This window comes from Eulemur rufifrons, chromosome 5 (assembly GCF_041146395.1).
Source record: "Eulemur rufifrons isolate Redbay chromosome 5, OSU_ERuf_1, whole genome shotgun sequence".
NCBI classification, from domain to species: Eukaryota; Metazoa; Chordata; class Mammalia; order Primates; family Lemuridae; genus Eulemur; species Eulemur rufifrons.
This window is the reverse complement of record NC_090987.1, coordinates 22,224,526-22,247,601: the sequence shown is the minus strand read 5'-3', so window position 1 is coordinate 22,247,601 and position 23,076 is coordinate 22,224,526. Positions and strand designations below refer to the sequence as shown.

Sequence of the window (23,076 nt, the reverse complement as noted above, 5' to 3'; positions counted from 1 at the left end):
GGGTCCACATTTTCTCATGCCCTGACATCAGTAATTATTACTATTGTTTTGCAGTTAATGCTTGCTTAGCTTTGTTACATAGTTATCAATTTTTTCCTCACCTTTGTTTCTTGTGTCTCACTCCTTTCTTCTGTGTACGATTTCCTTTTTCTTAAAATATATCCTCTAATGGCTGTTTAAGCATAGAGCTATGAATGGTAAACTCTATTTCTCCTTGTTTGCATAGAAATTTGTAAATTTTTCCCTCACTCTGAATAACCTAACTGGTGTAGGAATATAGGAAGATATACATTCTTGCTCGGAACATTGAAAATATTATTGCATGGATTTATGACCTCTATTTATTGGTTGCTGACAGGAATTTACTATCAATAGAAGTGTTTTTCCAGAAGGTAATCTGACAAACCTGCTTCCTTTTAAGATCTTTCTCTTTGTCTTTAGTTTCACTACAATGCATCTAAATGTGGATTTTTTATTTACCCTATTCAATGACTGGTTTTGCTACTTTAATCTGAAGATTCATATCTTCGCCCAATTCTGAAAAAGTTTCAGCCATCACCTCTTTGATTATTTCCTCTCATCCATTCTCCACGTTTTGTTTCTGGAGCTCCCATTCGGTACCTGTCAGAACTTCTGGTTCTCTCCTTCAAGTCTCACGACCTCTCATTTACACTTTCCAACTCTTTATCTCTCTGTGCTACACATGAGTATTTTGCTCAAATTTATCTTACAGTTCACCAATTCTCTATTTAACCGTTCCCAATTGTGTTGTTTAACCCACCCATTAAGTGTTTATCTTTTGTAACTATATTTGCATTTCCTGTGTGTCTATTTGGGTTTTTTTCCCTCTAAATTTGCTATATTTTTCATGATGCCTTGTTTTTTCCTTCAATTATATATTTTATGTGCTTAATCAGTTTAAACAACTTAAGTTTTAGCCTTTCTCAAATTTCTCCATTCTTTAAAATTCTCAAGAACTTAATCTTACTGTTTGTTGTGTCAATTGATGCTTAGTCATGACGGATTATGTACTTGAGTGTTTTGTAGTTTTGGAAAGTGAACTCATCTTCAGTGCTTTATCTGTAGGAATTTCATGCAGTCTTGCAAATGCGTCTGCCAAATATCCAAGGGTATTACTGGCATGGAACCAATTTTCTGTACTTAGGGGAGAGGGGTTTCCAAATCACACTTGGAGTATAAAATCAGACCTCCAGCCCACATGCAGTGCAGGCCTAAGGTATCAGTTTCTCAGCAAATTTTTTAAACCTAGAGTTCTTGCCAAGATAGGTTTACTTTACTGATGAGCAATTTTTTTTCCTGGTCTATTTTTTCATGGAAGATGTTCCTATGAACCTTCAGGGCTCCTGGCATTATGTGCAGTTTTAATTTCAAATCTCTTGCCACATGCTGGGCCAAGGTCTCATTTTCTGACCCCAAATGGGTATGAAAGCCCATCCTCTAGATTGTTGAGCATGAAAGCTCTCTTCTTCCAGGAGCCACAACATCAATTCACAGTTAACACTTTGGTTTTGAGTTCCCTCTTCATTTCTGGCACCTGGAGATTTCTCTTTTTTTCCTTATAAGCTCAGAAATGCATTTTGAATTCTTTCATATATTGTGTCCAAAATTCACACGTCTATGCAGCTTTTCTGAATCCTATGGTATCCTGTTAAATTGGCAGAAGCAGGAGAAAACCACCTGTCTCAGTTCTGACCTGAACTTCCTCCCAACACCTGCGCCTGTGTCTGTGCCCTCAATTCCTGCTTCCCCTGTGAGGCCAAGTCCAGTTCTATTCCCAGCCCCAGTCCCATTCAGGTCTGCCCAGACCACTGCACGGAATCAGGCCATGCCTAGCCACATCCCAAAGTATAATTCAACATGTGCATGGAGCTTAGGGATGGAAAGAGAGTGAGACTGGGTTCCCCGGAGAGGTAGGGCTTGGGAGTATTCGTGGTCTAGGACACAGGACACTTTGAATTAACTCAAAACTGGACATACTTTATTCTGAAAACACATCACACACATAAATTTTATAACACAAAAGGACACCCTGCCGCCCAGGACAGGCCATGACAAACCACATCACAAGAAGAGAGAGTCTCAACAAAGGAACCCAAAGAGGGCTCGAGCTCCCTTCCTCAGCCAGGATTGTGGGAAACAGTGTAGTCCTAAGGCATGGCTTATAAAAGAAGGATTCGAACCCATTACCTGTGTCTCCGTACTCTCCAAAGATATTGATGACGACATCAGCATCTGTCCCTGCACCAATTACATCACCAGTGTATACCTTGACTTCATATTTGTTACCTGAGAACAAGGACAGAGAAAGCCTTAATTCATTAGGATCCTGAGAAGAGAAGAACAGAGGTCTCAAAGTGGCTACCAAACCATCCACTCTTCCCCCAGCAATGCATGAATTGTCATCATTCCTGTCAATAGCAGAGCAAGACACAAGTCACTCGATGTTGGTTCCAAATGGTCCTTGCTAAACTGGATGCACAAAATAAATCAGAGGTAGAGGGGACCTTCTGTTTTCACCTGCTAGCATATTGCCTTGGGACACGTGAATCAGCCCAGACCCAGATGCCGCCGGAACCAACCCACCAGCATATCTCCCCTGAACTACTGAGATGCCTCCAACTGGGCCCCCTGCATCTCCTCTGCCTTTTCTGATCCATTTTCCACACTGCATCACAGTGTAGAAATTCAGTGGGGAAACTGGATTCTGCAGATGAAAATCGAATTTATATGTAAATTGTCAAGGCTATGACCAAGGCAAAGACAAGAGCCACCAATAGTGACCAGTAGATACATGCTTAGGAGTTACCTCACTTATAGGCCTGATTCTGCTTCCTGTGTCTTTGCTCCATTCATTGAACAGAAATTAATTCTCTGTAATCCCCAAATGCCTCAGCCTCAGCGTCAGCCTCGAGGGGAGACCGGGCTCAAGGCAAACTTGAGGACGTGATGCACCCTGCCCATGTGTCCCCAGCTGGTGCCCGCTGAGGGTGGGGAGCGAAGACTAGGGGTTGCTGTGTGGTCAGGGGAAGGAGACTCCAGCTTTTCTTTGGGTGCCAACAATTCCAAGGGCGGACACAGCTCTCCCTTCACTTTCCATTCTTACAGTGGCTTTCTGTTTTTTACATAGCAGAATCCTTTTTCTCAGATGCCTTACGCCCAATGTGCGAAGCTGGTAAAAACTAGAGCTGTTCTAATTGAGGCCCAGAGTCCCAGCTCCTCTGCTCACCTCCTCCCTGGCGCCTGCCCTAACCCCTTCCCCCAGCCGCCAGGGGTCTTTCTTATCTGTGTTCCTCAGCTCTGCTGTGTCATCTGGGTCAATGATTTCTGAGTTTTGCCATCTGCCGCCTTGTGATGTATGTTGTTTCCTGTAGGTAAGGCTTCTAACTTCCCCAAGAACCTATAGGAGGGCTGGGAGCAGGACTTCCTGCTCTGATGTGGTCTCTCCCACATCCCCAGCACAGTGCTGGGAATGTATATTATAGTCTCATTAAGTATGCTGGCAAATAAATTGAATCAAATTTCCTAAAATTCAAAGTCCCAGAGAAGTTGCTCAGGGCAAAAGACTGAAATTGGAGAGATGAGGAGAAACCTAATTTTGTCCCTTCCCCATTTCTAGGCCTGCAGGCAGTGCAGGGCCAGCCTTCTAGAGGTGACACAGTGCAGGTCCTGCAGAGGACCCCCGGTGGACAGCCCACACAGCCCCTGAGAGCTGCTCCTTGAGCTGCTGGGAACACTGAGCCAGAGCAGACAATGCCTTCTCTGCCTCTCCTCCATCCTCGCTTAGTGAAACTCATCAGTGGGGAGGAAAGAATCCTCCCATCCTAGTCCTAACTGAAGGCTCTAGTAGGAAATAGTCACTCTGAAGTTCCCACGAGCTCTCACTCAACCACGAAGGTCTGTCAAGACAGAAGCCTTCAGAAGAGGCCAGACCCAGGGAACCCTGAGGTTAGAGGCTTAAAACTTGGGCCACACTCAGACCACCTGGCAGTAACACCTGGCAGGTGTTAAAAAGGCAGATTTCCAGGTTTCCCTCCTAGAGCTTCTGAGTCATGCGGTGTGTAAGGACCAGGAGGGCCCTGGCCACGACCAGCTGATTCTGCTCTTGTCATCTGCCAAGTCCCAGGGGCCTCCCGCGAGGGCTTGGTTCTTTCCTCCCTGGCTGGCAGGGCTCTGAGAACATTCGTTTTGGTTTGCAACATTTCCCAGCTCCAGTCCAGGCCCACTTCACACAGAGGCAAGACTCCACTTCAGGTGGCAGGATGCCCAGGGCGCCTTGGCTGGTGACACCAGGGTGGGTGGGGGCTGGGAGGGTCTGAAGGCGGTCGCTGTGCGTCAGTCTGTCGTAAGGGCACTGGGACTCTGGGGGGAACTGGCACAGCGAAGCAGGAGAAAGGATGAGAGGGTCTGGGAAGCATTTGTGGAAGGAGTAGCCAATGTTCTGAATCATTCCAGACGGCAGAACTAGAATTAGAGGGTTGAATTGTAAAGAAGGAGATTTTAGCTCTCCAAAAGGAAGATTTTTTAGTATCTAGGGCTATCCAACAAAGGAATGGGATGCCCTTGGGGGAGTGAGCGTCCCTGTCCCTAGAGACACCTAAGCAGTTACTACGCGCCAAGCACATCGGTGGAGAGCCATCTGCCAGGGACGCTGTAGAAAGAATGCGATACTGAGAGAGTGTGGGAACACTAAGCCTCCTTTTTAATCTGCCATTCCGTGACATTTGACCAGGAAAGGCAGCCCACAGGCCGTGGAGGGAAGCCGGGAGATCAAGGAAGCATCTCAGATGGCAGAGGAGGCACCCGGGTCAGTGGGTCATTTAAGCAGCCGTATTCCATCACATTTGTATTCCATAAATCACTGGGGCATGGATTGAATGTTATATACTCATAACTATTTATAATTAAGCATGATGTGGATTTAACCATTAGCTAAACTCTCATGATTCGAGCTCAGCTGTAACTGAGGGAGGCATGACCTTTATCCTAACAGGGAAGGACTTTCTCCTGAACATTTGAGGTCAAGGTATGAGAGAGGGCTTTCCTGTTATACACAAATATTCATTCTGGGAAGGTCAAGTAGAAAAACTAAACCCTTTCAAGTCAGAGTTCTGTATGAAATTAATCTAGATAAAAACCATGAAATAGAGATGGTTGCCACAGAAACCATCAATCCTGCAGAAAGAGCTGACCATGCATATGCTGACCTTTTAGGAAAAGGTGGCCTGGGAGGCAGGAGCCCAAGCAGGGCCTTGGGGACACACAGTGTCCACGTCCTGGAAAGTCCAGAGGAGCAGAGCATCAAGCCAAAGTGGGCACTTTGGGAGACAGACCAAGGGCCCGGGATCACGAGGCCAGAGCTGAGGTGGAAAGGAGCTTCCAGGCCTTTCTGGCTGAGGTGGACAAGGGCCCCCACCCAGGGATCAGGAAGCCAGGTGGACAGAGTGCAGGAGGCAGCTGACTCTGGAAGAAGGGTGGACGGTCCTCTGGCCTCTGCGGAACCTTCCACGGCAGATGGGGCTCTGAGTCTCCACATGGTTGGCTGGGTGCAGAATACGATCCCCGTGTGACAGGTGACCGCCAATCACACTGCAGCAGGGACGGACAGGTGCACCTCACAAAACCATTCTTTAAAAAGTTCCATAAATGGACAGTGAGGTTCATCATATTAATTCTCTGCCTTCTTTTTTTTCACATTCCCTCTTCAAGCAGAACCCCACACTTTGCTGTTTTCCAAAACAAGGTCTGGTGCCCGATGCCAACCCTGCGACTAAGTGCATATACTGACGAGAGAGCAAGGCTGCTGACAGCAGAGCCCAGTCTCTCGCTGTGGGCCAACCGTCAGCGAGTGCATCAAGCCTTCCTCCCACTCGGTCTACGAGAGTCCCCAACTTCCTGTGACTAGAATGTCAGTGAGTGCAAACTGGCAATGCTGGTCACAAGTGGGTTTTTGCACTTTGCACTCACCCCTTGGATTGGCAATCTGTGAGACAGCAAAACGCCCACATGTGAGATGGGGCCGCTGCCCTGGCTGCAGGGAGCTGGTCAGAGGGAGGGTGGAGGGCCAGTAAAAACCCCGCCCGAAGGCCAGAGGACCCAGAGAAACAGGGAGAAATGATGCAAAGAAAAGATTCACAGAGGATCCCACGTGGGGGACGGCCACCTTTCCTCTACGAGAATGACATGGTCGATTCACCTTCTAGAGCAAACAGTACCAAACATCCCTGCAGGCATTTGCAGTTCACAAGCCACTTACACATCCTGGATGTCATTTCATCGTACAACAGCCACATATTCTAGCCGGGGCAGGTACTGCTGACATTCTCACTCACAGATAAGGAAACTGAGGCTCAGAGGTGGCTTGCCCGAGGGCACACAGTCGCTAAAGGATGCAAGAGGGGCTCAGAGCCAGGTCTCTTGTCTTTGATTGAATCCAGGGCTCTTCCCAGGACACCCCAAGCCTCCTATGCCCTGCGCCAGGGTTGGCAAACTTTTTCTGTGAAGTGCCAGATAGAAAATATTTTAGGCTTTGTGAGCCATTCGGTCTCCGGTCTCCGTTGCAACGACTCAACTGTGCTGTTGTAGCAACAATAGACAACACTACATAAACAAACGGGTGTGGCTGTGTTCCTGCAACAGTGGGAGGGAGGCTTAGCATGACTAGCTCCATTTTGCTTCTGACCCCCTGCGGCAATTCCTTTAGGTTAAACGCTTCTGCTTAGCTCTGCACCTAGGCTAGAAGAAAGATGGTAACTGTCCCTTTCCCAAAACTGACTCGTGGGGAGATAAGGAAAGCGTACACACCAGTCACGATGCTATGTTAAAGACGGATAGGACCATTGCAACCTGAGCCTGCCAAAGTTAACTGACCAAGAACAAAGAAGTTTTACAACTTCCCCAGACCCTCACTGACGTCCAGATGTCTGCAGCCCTCGGTTGCCTCTTGTAACCCAACTCCTCCCTTTCCCCTTCCTCTAAGATAAAAAGAAACCTAAAGTTCATACTCATTTAAGATGAACTGAAGACACTAGTCCTCCATCTCCTTCTTTTTCTGGCTCTCTGAATAAAAGTCGCTTTCCTTGTCCCAACATCTTGTCTCTCAACTTATTGGCTGTCCTTCGCTGAGTGGTACAAGCTTGGACTGGGTTACATTTCAACAAGACATTATTTATGGACACTGACAATTGAATTTCATATAATTGTTACGTGTCATAAACCATCATTCTTTTTTTAACGTCTTTTCAACCATCAAAAATATGTAAAACCCATGCTCAGCTTGCAGTTCACACAAAGACAAGTGGCAGGCAAGGTTTGGCCCACGGGAGACAGTTATGACATGTCTTGTGCTCTCAGGTGCTGTTCTGCCTGTCTCTAGGTAGGGGACCACGGGCAGCCATACTCTCTGTGGCCTGGAATGGGAGTGGGAGCAGAGCTGCCTGGTCCAGGGTGGTCGGCTGCTGACAGCAGGATAATGGTGGCATATTCTGACTGCTAGCTAAGCGGCCCAAGGCTCTGAAGATTGGGGAGCTAGTCCCCTTTCTCTGCTGGGGTGGAGCATGTCCTGTGCCTAGTGTGGACAAGCACGGCCAAACTCCCTGTCCCTGAAATGCTGTGTGGCTGGGCTGAGCCTGGCGGTCCCCTGAGTCTGACAGGGAAGGGGTTTCCCAACAGTGGGGACAGAGGGCAGCACCAGTTCTGCCACCTCAGGCTTGTGCCTTTAGCTCCCAGCCTGGCTGCGAGCCAGCGAGGAGCAGAGATGGCAGGAGAGGTGAGGTCCAGCTGGAGGAGGGGCTCATAAGGAGTGTACCCCTCTTCCTGAGCAAGCAGGGAAGACACAGGGCTAGTGATTATGGACATCGCCACCCAAGCCAGCTCTAGAGTTGGCCTGCGATGTACACACGTTGCATATTACCTGTTATAAAATTCTCCCTAGAACTGATTTCTCTCCGGCCTTTCAGCAGGGCTACCATTAGCCAGTACAGGGCTTTTGCAAATTAGAAAAAAAGAATCCCTTCCTTGAGACACTTTACTGCCATCTGTTGGATAATTGTAATAATAAATACACAAAACTACAACTTCTCTGATGTGAAAGATGTCTCCTCACATAGTCACAGTTGTGCAGTGCGTCAACTGCACATCTGAGCCCAGCGACCCTACCTTTCAGGCAGTGGCCTCTTTCTACTGAAGATCAGTGTGAGCTCAGGGAGGTCAAACTCATTTGAGCATTGATCTGGACAATATAGGATGAGGGATATAGATTAAGCTAATCACATGGTGCCTTCCAAAGCCAAACAGAATTGAGCTGGGGTCCTGAGGGGGTGGAGTTAGCTGCAGCCTACAGCCAGATGGCCTGCCTCAAGACCACAGTGTCCTTCTTCCCCTGCTCAGTGGAGACACATGCCCAGATGCACCCTGTTTCCCTCTGCCCTGTAGCAGGGGCACAAGGCTGCTTCCTCCAAACAGGAAATCTGGCCCCTGCAGGCCAGCCGGAAGCTGCTGCGTGGGCTTCCAGAAAAGGCAGGCACTGGCAGGCCGGAGCTGCCTGCTTGCCTGGTGCGCCAGCCGCCCCCACAGCCTCCCATGCGCCGTGTCTGGAACAGTCAGCACGCAGCAGCGACAGCACGCATCTCCAGAGAGCCGCGGCAGGCCGGGGGTTGGGAGTGGGGTGCAGCCACGAGGGGGCCGGGCCCCCAGATCCCGGCGCCGCGTGCACAGCGGAGCGCGGCAGGGCTGCTCGCGATGTTCCCGACCACAGAAGTCATGCTTCTGCCCCACGGCTAAGCCTCCCTCTCCTGGGGACCCAGCAGGCCTGCGCCTGGGGCGAGCCTACGCGTGCCAGGCCCCCTTGGGAAGCAGAGAATCATGAATGAACGAGCTCCTTCCCCTGCCTTTCACCCACCCCACATCCTGCCTAAATAGGACGTGGCTTTGGTTACTTTGGCAGGTGAGGGGCGCGGCGGGAGGTGGGCAGGAGGATGATTGGGTGTGATTTTATACCCCCCCAAGTGGATGCGCGGTGGCTCGCGCCCTGACACCCCTCACTTCCGCTCGCTGAGAGCAAAGACGCCCGGAGTGAGATCTCACAGGCGCTGCTGCGTAGGAGGAGATGCAAATGGCAAGGGACAGAAATTCAGCGAGGCTGCCCTGGGGGTGTGGGACGGGGAATGTTCTCTCCCAGCCAGGGAAGGCCCCCTCGCTACTCAAGCCTGCACAGATGTGGGATGGGCAGGTAGGGCCATGCCACTTGCCGGGACCTGGGTCACGCCGGGCCGGGGACTCCGTTCTCCCTCCCGCCCAAGCTGCCCCCAAAAGGTTTCCTCTTTCTTACCTCGCCTGGAGGCCGATTGACTCTCACCCAGATGGTAGCTGCCTCTTCCCGGTTGATCCAGACCCTGCCCCTCCAGCGCGTCCGACCCCTCCCCTCCCACCGTGTTTGCTCAGACGCTTCCACGGCTACCTGTGGCCTCCGGGAGACACTCCCACTCCTGGGACCACGCAAAGGGCACTGGGACACTGGGATGATGGACCCCTGGCCACCTTCCTTTGTTTTCCTTCCATAACTTTCTTTCTTAGTCTCTCCTCTCTCATTGTCTTGTGAATAGGGCTGGGGTTTTTCTCCTCTCCCTGGAATGCCCTCCATCTCCCTCTCCTTGAAGATAAAGATGACACCCGCTTGTCAAAATTGTAAGTGCCTCTGAGGTTCCCAAGCACCTACCGTGGGCCAGTCACGTCATTTAATGCTCACAATAACGGACCTATGGCTACGAGTGTCCCCATTTGCTGAGCAGGCAATGGAAGCAGGAGCTTAGGACACTTGACCAATTTCACGCAGTTAGAAAGGGTGAAGCCCAGATTTGGACTCAGGGGGTCTGAATGGGCAGGCTCTCTCTTGGCTGTCATTGCCCCCTCCCTGCCAGGTGGAGCTCAAACCCCAGGTGCTTTCGGAAGCATTGCCCCACAAGCCCACGCTGTCCTACTCCAGAACCCCTGCTGTCCATATGGCTCCTTTGGCGCTGAACATGTGCTCCGGCACAGGAGGAGGATCTGAGCTCAGCTGAGCCTGGTTGTGCACCGACGCTGAAACATCACTTGGTCATTAATAGTTGCTCATGGGCAGTAATCAAGAAAAAACGCCCCACCTTTTCATCACCCCCACGTCAATATACAGCCGGTGTGTCTTCCTAGGAAACTGTTGGATGCCTGATGCTATCAGGTGTCGAAACCGTAGCATGGAGCAAATAAGCACCCACTCTCCTTCAGCTCTTCCAGCCGCAGAGCTGTTCCACCTACCCTGCAGCCACTCACCTTCCTTTGCCCCGTCTCCTGCCACTCTACAGAAGGCCCCTCCCTTCCACCTGCACACTTAGGAAACACTGGCTCCACTTCTTCCCTTTCCAAGCTAGACTCCACTGCTAGTGTTTATCTTCCCGTAGTGCTGGGAAACCACAGGTCCGTTATTGTGAGCATTAAATGAGGTGACCGAGATGACTTGCCCATCGTAGGTGCTTAGGAACCTCATGGGCGCTTATGATTTTGACAAGTGGGTGTGTCTGCAAGGAGAGGGAGATGGAGGGCATTCCAGCGGGAGCTGAAAAGCTCCAGTCCTACTGCAAGACAGCAAGAGAAATTGAGAGAGGAGAGACTAAGAAAGGAAGTTATGTTCTAGAGGAATTAGAACAGCATCCAGCCTTCCTGGAGGCAAGTGAATGAAATATGTCAAAAGCCTTAACATCTGCAAACCCCTTGAACCAACCATTCAAGCCCTGTGCATAGCAATTAGCTTATACTAAGGAATAATTATGCTCATTGATTACCTATAAGGATATCTATCGTAGCACTGTTAATAATAACAAAAATTGGACAACCTAGAAATATTCAAGATAGGAGATTTTTTGGATAAATGGTGATATTTTCCCATTCATGAAATACTATGCAGCCAATTAAAATAATGATTAGAAGACAATTCAATGCTATAATATAGTATTAAGTGAAAAACATGATTATAAAATTGAGGATAATAAAACACTATTTCTTATCAACATGTAAGTGTTTGATACATTCATGTACCAAAAAAAGAACAGGAAAGAAATTCACCAAAATGTTAACAGGGGTCTTTCCAAGGCAATCCTACACAGAGATTACATTCAAGCGTCGGGCTTTGCTCCTGGCTCCATACTTATAAATAAATGACTTTACCCCTCTGTGCCTCAGTTTCCTTCATCTGTAAAATGGGGGTAACAATAGTACCTCCCTCATGGGGTTGTTATGAAAATTAAGCTGATATTTAGATAGATAGATAAATAAATAGATTATTAGATAAATAGTTTGTTGAGAATCATGTCTGACATTGAGTAAGTGCCAAATAAAAATCACCTATTATCACCTTTGGGTGATTGGATTATGAAAGATTTTATTATTATTCTTTTGTTTATTTGTACTTTTCAATTTTTACAATGGCTATGTTTTTTTTTCCTGTGATTGAAAACTAAAGATTAAAGTCACCTAAAGTCAATACTTGAATAAGTCATGTCCTCTGTTGTTCAGAAGAAACTACTGTAAACTCCTGCCAATCTGTTATGCCCTTGAGCTGGCTTTGGCCCCAGAAACCCTTGGGCTGGTCAGAGTGGCCATAAGACTGGAGGGAGGGTTGAGGACCACGTGGAGGAAGAGAGAAAATTGAGACAAGGGCCCCCCTGTGGGCACCCAGCCCCAGGCAGGCAGGAACCCCTTCTCCCGGGGCTCACATTGGCCACCAACTGGGACTCAGGGGAGGGTTCCAGCAGGAACACATTGTGCAGAAATGGACACCCACAGCTGGATCAAGGCCAAGGCAGGGTCCATATCATTAATTCAGATTTTCCTGTGTACAAAATGTAGCACTGAGAAAGTGCTATTTCCACAAATAGAAAAAAAAGTTTATTTTAAACACCTGTTTAAAAATCAACATAACCAAGTTTGGAGCAAATATACAATTCTGTGCATTCTCCAAAGGTTCTGGCTTCTGGGTTGATGGAGAATGTGGCCGGTGGTGGTCCCAGGGGGCCAGAGCCACAGTGAAGCTGTGAGTTGGAGGGCCCGTTCCCAGATGTGTGAATCAGACACTGTGCCACCAGACCCCATCTTTCCCCAAGTGTCCTTATTCTATGTGAAACCCTAGCAAACACTTTCTCACCCAGGAAGTTTGGGCTTAAGCATAACCTCCTCTGTGAAGCCCTCCCGGTCCCCTGTTCCTCTATCCTCCCAGTGGCCTAGGCCATCCCCCACTGAGAATATTCTATCCCTTGCACTGTGATTATTTCTTGGCTTGACTCTAACCTCCTAGTGAGAAGGGCTTGTATGTATTCACCCTGAGCACAGGCTCTGGTGCATAGGAGGTTCCCAAACAATGCTGTGGAATCACTGAATGAATGAGCTTAAGAGTGGGAAAGAGGGAGGAACATGAGCCGGCATCACAAGGGCAGGGCTCCAGCTCTGCCCCACAGTTATGCTGTGTGACCAAGAGCACGTTGCTTAACTTCCCTGGGCTTCTGTTTTCTCCTCCATAAAATGCAGGAGGGGTAAAGTCCCTTTTGGTCCTTAAATTCCCTGATGTGCTTCCCTGGGGCCTCATTCAGCGAGGTTCTCTTCTTCCCACTCTTTCCGGAGATGATTTTCTGCAGCGCTAGGTGGGAGCAGATAAGGTGGGCGGGAAGCTGCTGTGAAGTTCAGAGGAGGAAAATGCTGCAGGGCTGGCCTGGCTCTCCCCGCCCTGAAGCCCTCACCCCTGCATCCGTGGGCCTGGGACCTCCTCCACAGAGTTCAGAGGAACAGTGGTTCCCAAGCCACATCCCAGCAAACAGAGCCCAGAGAGCCCTGGATAATGTTTAAAGCCGGGTGAAGGGAAATGTCAGGGAGAGGAGGAGCGTTGGGAACAAAGGCACTCTGGGCTGGCTTCCACTGCAGTCAAGGTCATGGCCGAGTCCCAGTTGTCTACATGAGCCTGTCTGATTCTAGAGGGCATCCTGGCACTGAGTGGCTCCAGAGTCCTTTCTGGGAGGCCAGAATCTTGAGTCTGTGCATTTTAGAATCAGAGTAAGCCTGGATGTGGGAGAGGAAGAAAGGGAAACGTCAGGAGTTAACCACAGGAACGAGCGGCACGGTGACTGTGTCACACTTACTCTGAGCCCCTGCACTGAGTCCTTAATGCTCATTTCCCCACTTAACCTTATGAGGTGGGGAGTCACATTATCCCCACTTTACAGATGAGGAAATAGAGGCACGGGGCGTAAGGTGTCTGCTCACACTTGCATAACTGGTGGGGTGGCAGAGCAAGGTTTTGACCACAGAGAATGGAGGTCCAGAGACCGGGTCCACGGAGGAGGGAGCTACACAGAAGATGGGACATCCAGGGTGGATGAAATGGGGGAGATATAACCACAGTCAAAGAGAGGGCACCAGAAGCTAATCTCCTCCTGGCCCTTGGCTTCTTTAGTTGTGAAGGTAAACACTCCATTAATCCCGAAAAGACCCCAAGAGACCCCCTAGTCCAGCCACTGTACAGAAGAAGAAACTGAAACTGGGAAGGGAACTAAATCTGCACTAGGTCTCATTGCTATTGAGGGGCAGAGGCAGAAACAGGACCCGGAGTGTACGGTCCCATGTGTTTTCTGGCCCAGAGAGCTATATTTTAAAATTTACAATTTAATTACTCCATGGTATTATCCAATAGAATCTGGAAATAAGTCAGGGCCTCTGGTTCATTTGGTGGAGCCCCTGTGATGGGGGTTTTTGCATCAGTCACCCCAGGCTGCTTTCATTGTGCATCTGCTTTTGCACCCCACAGTTCTCTGGCAGGTCTGTAATCCGCTGCAGGTCAGTGTGATTTGCACATACCCCTAATACGTTAATCACAATCCCTTTCTTATCCCGTCCTCTCCTCAGATGCACCCTGGGCACCGTGCCCGATGTGGTCTCGCCAAGACTGGGTGCACATCTGGAGCTGCATGGTAATCACTGTGCAGCACAGCATGGGCCGTAATGAAATTATAACCCAGTTACCTGATGCAATAGCCAGAAGTGGGAAGAGCAATTGTGCCAAGAGCAAACACAACCGCATTTCTACCCATCCCCAGGCTTTGGGCAGCTTTCAGCCCCCAGCACTGGCTGTCCCATTGGGCATAGCTGGGGGGAAAAAAAAAAAAAGCCAATTCATTTGCTCCAGACTGGGAGTCCAGATGAAATTGCCATGTGCCCCTCCCACCACCTGCATGTTCCTGGCCCACTGGCCCACGCTGTTGCTTCTTTCTGTGGGTTTTCTTTCCTCTAATCATCAGCCTCCTGGTCTCTTTGAAGCACACGACAAAACTGGCTGCAGCTATATTTATTATTAATGCACCAAAGACGATCACATGCCCCTAGAAGAAGGCTTGTCCCTAACAATGCCTAGGGAGCAAGTCCCAGCTGGGAGCAGGGTGGGGCAGGACCCACCTCCAGACTGGACCCTCTGAATGCAAGAGCCCTCTCTGCTACTGACCAGGCCTGAATCTGAAACATTTCTGGCTGTTGTGCTGGGTTCTGACAGCCCTGGGATGTGAACAGCCCCCAGGCCAGCTGCAACGCAGCTCTTGGCTTCAGAGCCCTGCCTCATGGCCAAGTTGGCAGAGCTTTTCCAGATCGGTGCGGTGTGGGCTCAGTATTAATTTAAGCCACGTGATTCGTTGCAATTCTTTTCAAGGTGGGAGGGTTTGTGGGTTGGCACGGCACTGTGGGCAATTACTTGACCAGAAGGCAGGAATAACATCATTTTGGCAGTGAGATGGCAAGGCAGGGTCTGCCCTAAACAGATCTTGCTAATGCCTCCCCACAGGTGGCAGTCCCCCAGCCCAAGCTCCTTCAAAACCCACCCTGGGTCATCCCAAATCTACCCAGAGGGAGCACATCAGGCCTTGTCTAACTCAGATGTCTCCCCCACCCCATCCCCAGTGCTGCCTACACCCCTCCCCAGGCTCAGGATGTATCCTGAGCTTCCCTGGGGTCACAAAGGGCTGGGTTCCCTGTATCCTCAGCCTAGGTGACTCTGCAGCATGTTTGTCAATGGCACCTGGGTGCCGTACCCTGTGACTATCACACCAAAAGTGACAACATCAAAGTGGGGAGTGTGAAATCAGTGGGTGGGAGACACCTAGAGGCAGGCAAGAGATGAGGGGGTGCTTAGCTAGCGGAGTACAGGAGAAAGCCAGTGTGTCCATGCACGGCACCCCCACTGCACATAAACCTGTGTCCTCCCCATGTCCACACAAGCCCCTAAGTCCCAGCGGGCAAGGTGGCAGGTGTGGGTGAAAGAGCAATTACCAGGTGGGCAGGAGGAGACACCAGTGTCACCCTCAGAGCCACCTGAGCTTCCTGGAGGCACCAGGGAGACACATATTAAGTAGTCGAGCCCAAAGAGGCAAATACTAGTCCCTGAGATACGGTGTTTTTCAGCCACGTGTCCATCTCAACACGGCTGAGGGCCCATTTGGGCTGTGATTCTGCCAGAGCATGTGTGGGAAAAGGTGGAAAAGCTCCTTCTCCCTGCGCATGAGCCTCCTTGCACATCTGGATGCAGAATCACTGCGCTGCGGTGTGTGGCGCAGACTTGCCTCGAGGAGTTGGAGGGGAAGGGGATGCCTGAGGCGGAGGGAGCAGGTGGTGCTGTCTGGAGAGGCTGGGACTTCACATGCAGTGGGGTTTGGGTGGCACAGAAGAAAGGGGAGGAGGGGACAAGAGAGGGCGGGAGGGGCGAGGCTGGCCCTGACATTGCCTCTGACCCTGGAAAATCCACAGTTTTCTATCTCACCAACTTGAGACAGAAGCTCTAGCAGCAAGAAGACCCACTCGAGCAGCAAATGGGGGAGGCCCCTGGGGTTCTGGGGAGAGCAGCCCTATTGGGTCCTTGTGGGGCTGATGGGATGGGGCTTGCATCCCAGAAACGGCTGGTGGCTGAGTTCGCTCCTCAATCTCAGAGCAGGTTGGGAGAGGGTGTCCTATCCTGCCCTCCGACCTCAGGTCCACTTCCTATGTGTCCCTTGAAACCTCCTCAGGGTGTATCAGTGCTGGAGAGAACAGCTTTCAGAACCGTCTGCCAGACACAGGAGCCAACACAATCTGAGCAAACTGGGTGAGAAATAGGAGCTGCCAGCCCCAGACCAAGAAACAGAGGAGTGGGGGAGAGGTGTTCTCTCACACTTGGCTTGACTTTTGTCACATGTGCAAAGTGGGAGAGTAATAGCCCCTACTCCTAGGGCGTTTAAATGAGATGTGAATTGTAAAAGGCATGCACATGAAGACACGAGGCTACAGAAATATGTTGTCCTAAAGTCACATTGCTCGGAGATGGTAGAATTGAGATTTGAACCTAAGACTCTATGAATTGAAGCCTCATACTCTCAACCAGGGTGCTCTACAGTCTCCGTGTGGGTACCCTGTATTACAGGAATCTGTGTCCTCCACTGGACTGTGAGCACAGGGACCATGTCCTTATCCCCAGGCCCAGCATCTAAGAGCAGCTCAAGAGGGTGCTGCTGACAGCCATCCTCCCCTAGAGTCATGGGAGACTGTGCTTAGCTTCCAGCCAGGGGCTGCCATCAGTGTGTAGATGTTAATGTAGCTACTCTGTCCCTCTGGGCTCTCAGTTGTCAAGAGGATGAGCCATTCCAGGAAGGACAGAAGAAATCCTCCAGGAAGGGAGTTGTACATCTACAGCCATGGAAAGGATGCCATGAGGCAGGAAGCAGGAGGGAAAATTCACTACACTTTTGGAGCGATTTGATAGCTAAGACCATGTTCCCAGGGATAATAATTGCAGATATGCTGACAAAGTGGCTGCCAGCCTTCCACAGACCCCAGAAAGTGCCAGGACCCCTGACACCCACTCTTACGGGGAGACAAGCATAGAGATGGCTGCTAACTCCCCGTGCAGTCTCTGTGTATGTCTGAAACTCTTGTGCAAGTGTGATGTCTGCCTGGACCATTCCACCAAGAGCCAAGACTGGGACACCCACTCCTGCTGATTCACGTGGGGATGAGTCAGAAGAGTCCAGGAGGTTTGTCCAGCAGCCTTGCAGTCCTGGGCAAGAACTGAGGACTTGGGATGGAGAAGGCACTTTCCTCTTTTCTTTCAAGTGAACAGAAGCTTTTTGACTGCAAAGTCAATATAGTGTATTGTCATTGTTAAAAACAGTTCATGAACATTTAGAACGCATTAAAAAAAAATGGGATATCAAGGACCTCTGAATAACCAAAACAATCTTCAAAAAGAAGAACAAAGTCAGAGGTCTCACACTTCCTGATTTCAAAACTTACTACAAAGCTACAGTAATCAAACCTGTGTGGTAGCAGCATAAAGACAGACATATAGACCAACGTAATAGAACAGAGAGCCCAGAGATAAACCCTCGTGTATATGGTCAAATGATTTTCAACAAGGGTGCCAAGACCATTCAATAGAGAAGGAACAGTCTTTTCAACAAATGGTGCTGGGAAACTGGACATCCACATGCAGAAGAATGAAGCTGGGCCCTTATCTTATACCATATGCAAAATTTAACTCAAAATGGATCAAAGACCTAAATGTCAGAGCTAAAAGTAAGACACTTCTAGATGAAAACATGGGGGAAACCTTCATGACATTGAATTTGACAATGATTTCTTGGATATGACACCAAAAGCATAGGCAACAAAAGGAAAAACAGGTGAATTGGACTTCATAAAAATTAAAATTTTTGTGCATCAATGGGTACTGTGAACAGAGTAAAAAATCATCTTATAGAATGGGAGAAGAATATTTTGTAAATCATATATCCAAAAGAGGTTAATATCTAGAATATAGGAAGGACCCCCACAACTCAACAAAAAGAACCCAAACAACTTGATTTAAAAGTGAGTAAAGAGCTTGAATGGACACTTCTCCAAAGAAGACATACAAATGACCAATAAGCACATGACGAGATGCTCAACATCACTAATCATTAGGGAAATACAAGGCAAAACTGTAATGAGATGCCACTTCACACCCATTAGGATGGCTACTGTCAAAAATAAAACAAAACAGATATGAACAAATATTAGGGTGTGGAGAAATTAGAACTTTTGGGCACTGCTGGTGGGAATGTAAAATGGTACAACCACTGTAGAAAATAGTATGGAGGTTACTCAGAAATTAATTATATTATAATTACCATATGAGCCTGCCATTCCACTTTTGGGTGTATATCCCCAAAAGAATTGAGAGCAGACACTCAAATAAATATTTGTACCCCCATGTTCATAGCAGTATTATTCATAATAGCCAAAAGGTGAAAACAACCCAAATGTCCATCAACAGAATAGGTAAACAAGTTGTGGTCTATACATACAATGGAATATTACTCAGCCTTCCTTTTTAGGAAGGAAATTCTGACACGTGCTATGACATGGATGAACCTTAAAGACATTGTGCTAAGTGAAATAAGCCAGTCACAAAAGGATACACATTATATGATTCCACTTGTACAGACTGAGCACGTCTAATCCAAAAATCCAAAATCCAAAGTGCTCCAAAATCTGAAACTTTTGAGCACGAACACAACGCCACAAGTGGAAAATTCCACACCTGACTTCATCTGACCAGGTCACAGTCAAAACTTTGTTTCTTGCACAAAATTGCCAAAAATACTGTGTAAAATTATCTTCAGGCTATATGTATAAGGTGTATATAAAACAAATGAATTTTGTGTTTAGACTTGGATTCCATCCACAAGACAATCTGAGTATATATATATATATATATATATATTCAAATATTCCAAAATCCAAAAAAATCTGAAATCCAAAACACTTCTAGTCCCAAGCATTTTGGATAAAGGATACTCAGCCTGTATGAGGCTCCTATAGTAGCCAATTTTGCAGGGACAGAAAGTAGAATAGAGGCTACCAGGGGCTGGGGTGAGGGGCACGGGGAGTTAGCACTGAGTTTCAGTTAGAGAAGATGCAAAAGTTCTGGAGATGGATGGTGGTGAATGATGATGACCATTGCACAGCAATGTGAACGTACTTAATGCCATGAACCGTACATGTAAAAACAGTGACGATGGTAAGTTTTATGTTATGTGTATTTTACCACAATGAAAAGAAAGCAGGGCAATGGAGTCAGGGAGCCCCCTCCCTCCATGCTGATGAGCCCCCACTGGAACACAGGGTCCTGGCCTAGGAGGGACATTCTTGGGAACGGGCCACCAAAGGAGAGGCCAAGGGACCTGTGGACGTGCCCTTGACAGGACAGGAGCCTGTCTTCTGGCAGCTGAAGGCTGACATGTAGACAGACACTGTGTGGTTTCAGGGAGGACTGGGACATACCTGCAGAAGCCTTGGGAAGACCATATGGGGTTTAATTCCAGGCAGAGCTTTCCAACAGCCAGCGCTGCTTACAGCGGGTGGGTTGTGCTGGGAGGTGGGGAACTGTCTGCTACTCAAGAAAAACTGGGTTCAAATGAAGGCTGGAGAAGCAACTGATTCAGGGGCTGCAGAAGGGATTCTCATGACAGCAAGAATCCTTTGGCTCAACTGACCCTCGCAGTCACCGTCTCTGACCTCTTAGGTGCCAGGCTAACTGCCCTTGGTCATGCCAAAGGGAAGGCACAGAGCAACTGAACAAAGAATAAGCAGACACAAGTTCTAGTCCTGGCTCCATCAGTGACTGGCATCTGACCTTGGGAAGATCACCATTTACTCATCTCTGTAATTATTAATAACATATACCTGCCCTTCTGCACCCCATCCCTACCCCCAGAGGTGTTGCAAAAATGAAGAGAAGCAAGGACTCCTGATGGAAGAATCCAAATATCATTGCCAGCCCTCCTTCGCTCCCTCCCAGCTCTCTCCTCTGCCTCTCCCATCAGGTGTGGGAGTGTTTACCAGGGTGCAGTGTGCACACCACTGGTTGTGCATGAGATGCTAGCCATGGTACACAATCATTATCTAATGTGTATTTATTTTAATACATACTAGTGTACACCTGATATTTACAGCAAATGATAATAGTTTTTCTTTATGATAGTGATATCAACTTTCTTGTTACAATAAATTTATAAGTTAGTATAGGTTGTGACAAGTGAGTTAAAGAAGAGTAAGTACTTAATAACGCAAGAGGTACTTGAATCAGGCAAAAGATCCACTTGAAGGTGGAGTGTGAGCGACTAGAGTTTGGGGACTCCCAGATGGATTGAGGCGGCACAAAAACCTGCCTTTTCAAGGCCCAGGAAGAGATCCCCAAGCCTGGAGATCAGACACAGAGAAAACCAAAAGGCAAAGCCATTTGCTTGGTTCTGCAGCCTGATTTCCTTAAGTTGCCAAATACCCTGACTTTACCAATCAGTTGAGAATAACTGAGAAGTTGAACTTGGTTCTAGGATCTTTCGTGCACAAAATTGTGAACGTCCTTCCCTGGGAACTTCCTGTCTCTGTTTTTCCTGATCTCTACCTTCTACCCAGGGGGCTCCATTAGGAGAGGGCAGCCCTAAAGAGGCCGTTCCCTTTAAGGAATTAGGAGTATGTCAAGCACTTCCCCAGGAAGTGCAGTTAAAGAGGAGTCCAGAGAGGGAGCCATCATCTCCTGTGAACACCAGGCACCGTGCCATGCAGCAGGGTGATGCTCTTGTCCAGAGTGGCAGTCACCTTCTGCACCCACAAGTAGGGCAGGCTCCCTCATGCCTGTGTCTTGAAGCATGACATGCAAAATCACCTTTAGAGGAACCACCTAGAAACCTGATCAAGGTCTAGTCCCCTCCATACCCACAACCATCTGCTGATCACTCAGTCAAAGGGTCACTCAATCCAGCCTAGGAACACCTGTCTTCCCTGAAAAGCAAGATGATGGTATCTCCATATTCCAGAACACTACACAGTCCTTACAAGCAGGGGTCTTGAGCAATATTTAATGGCATAGAAATAAACATGCTTTAAAACGGGATGTTGTACCAGCCTATTCTTTTTAACTGTATATGCGTAGAAAAGACTAGAAATGAATGCACAAAAATGTCACCAGTGTTGTTTTTTTCAGGTGATGGAATTACAGGAATACTTTCTTTATGTTTACGTATCTCTATTTTCTAAATTTTCTGCCATGATCAAATTTGGCTTTTGCAATAAAGAAAAAAATCAATAACACATGTTTTAAAAAAGAATCAGTGAAGTTGCAAGTTATTATGATAGGGATCACAGCGGAACAAGTCAAGTGTTAAGATTGGCCGGGAGGTAGGTAGAAAATGGGAAATAGACAAATTGAGAGTTGAAGCCCATTGGGACAGAGGATATGTTTATTTCTGCCCAGCTAGAAAGGGTGGAAGGGAGAACACATAGGTATGTGCTGGAAGGCAGAATCCAACAAGTGTGTTGGCCTTCTATCGTTCTACTGCATGACTGTGAAAAATCTACTTCTCTCCTGGCCCCGAAGTCCTTCCCTACCTCTGAGGGCAGGGCATTATGATGCTGGTGCCCCATGGAATGCCCCCCCTTTTGGAAAAGCAAATATGATCAGTGATGAGGTGAGGTGAGGTCAGAACTTTGGGGGACAAATGTATCTACCTCCCATTATTCCTGGAGAACTGAAATTTTAGACTGAATTTAAGGAAATGACTCAATTTAAGGCCTTTGCACAGAGATGTCACTTGAAATAAGTTGTTTCACTCCTCATAAAATCAGGAATCGTCAGGGGGCAGCACGATGGAGCTCTGCAAGCTGCAAGTTCTGGTTCCTGTCCACCATGCCCTGGCTGTAACCCAACTTCCTCGGTGGGTCCATCATAAGAAAGGCAAGGGGATAGGAAGACAGGGAAGGCTGTCTTGATCTCAGAGGGGACTCTTGGTAGACACCCATCAACAAGAATCACTCAGAACACAGGATTTGCTCAGGGCCACACCCATCCCTCCTTCGTGCCTCCAGGTCTACGTGTATTTCCCACTTCCTTGAACCCCTAGCGCACATAAGCTTGCCCGTGGGAAGCCACAAGGAAGGGAGAAGAGATGGCACTTCTGCTGGGCCCTACCCAACAAGAAGGCCCCGGAGGGGTGGCAAGGGGAGGTGGGACCATCCGGAGCAAGACTGAGGCCTGGGTGAGCCAAGCCCAAGCAGGAAGGGATGGCGGGCAGGCCAGCCCAGACACTGACCTCTCGGCATGTCCATGACGTTGAAGCTGGCCAGCAGGTCACGGCACCACTGGCGGTCGCCTTCCACCTTGCTCAGCCAGTTGTTGCAGTTGAAGTAGTAACGGAGATGTGGCCGCTTCATGTCGGTCACAATCACACGGTCCAGGTACCAGCTGGCGTTCAAGCCCGTGTTGTCGTGCTCAATCCTGGGGCAGAAGCCGACACCCACACCATCATTGGAAGAACTGAAATGACGTCCCCTTCCATGCTGAAATACCCAGATGTTTACTCCAAAGAGAGATCCAATCATTTTGCTGTTGTTACTATATCGCTTCAACTTCAGTTTCCTCTTCTATAAAATGGGGATACCTTGCCAAGTGCTTGTGCATATTAGTGAATGTTACATTGTTACACTGCCTGCAAGGAAATACTGCCTTCATAGAAAATCTAGGATCCCCAAGGCTTACAGGGGGACCATCTCAATCTTCCTTTTTGAGGTCCTGTCTAATCAGAGCTGTTTCTTTACCCTGGCTGCTGGAAGTATTGCTCCCTCTTCCTACTCTGGTCCAAGTGTACACACACACACACACACAAAAGCATGTACATACACACCACTTCCCAAAGCCCAGCTGAGTCAAAGTCAAAAAGGACAGTATGTTAAGACCTTACTAAAGGGAGGAGATGACAAGGGAATACACAGAGAGCAGAAGCCAACTAGACCTTCTGATTTGCAGGGCATGGCTTGTCCCCTGGGGCTCAAAGTGTCCTTCCCACTGCTGTGAGGAGACAGTTAAATGTGTCCCTCTCTTCGTGACTTTCAGACCCCAGGACAAGCAGGCATTCTTCTTGGTCCCACCACCCAGAGGACCCCTCACGGCCATCTAGACCAGGCTTGTCCTGTAGATACAGCCTGAGCCTC

At 48.5% G+C, this 23,076-nt stretch overlaps 1 protein-coding gene across 1 annotated transcript in view; it reads right to left on the bottom strand.

Moving 5' to 3' along the window:
- The window catches only part of LOXHD1 (lipoxygenase homology PLAT domains 1), a 149,029-nt gene that overhangs the window by 110,279 nt on the left and 15,674 nt on the right, over positions 1 to 23,076 (bottom strand). The window contains exons 4-5 of the mRNA XM_069467841.1: positions 22,179 to 22,363; positions 2,209 to 2,307 (exon numbers count right to left, since the gene is read on the bottom strand). Of these exons, the coding sequence (XP_069323942.1) occupies positions 2,209 to 2,307; positions 22,179 to 22,363 (284 nt within the window). The remainder of the gene's footprint in view (positions 1 to 2,208; positions 2,308 to 22,178; positions 22,364 to 23,076) is intronic.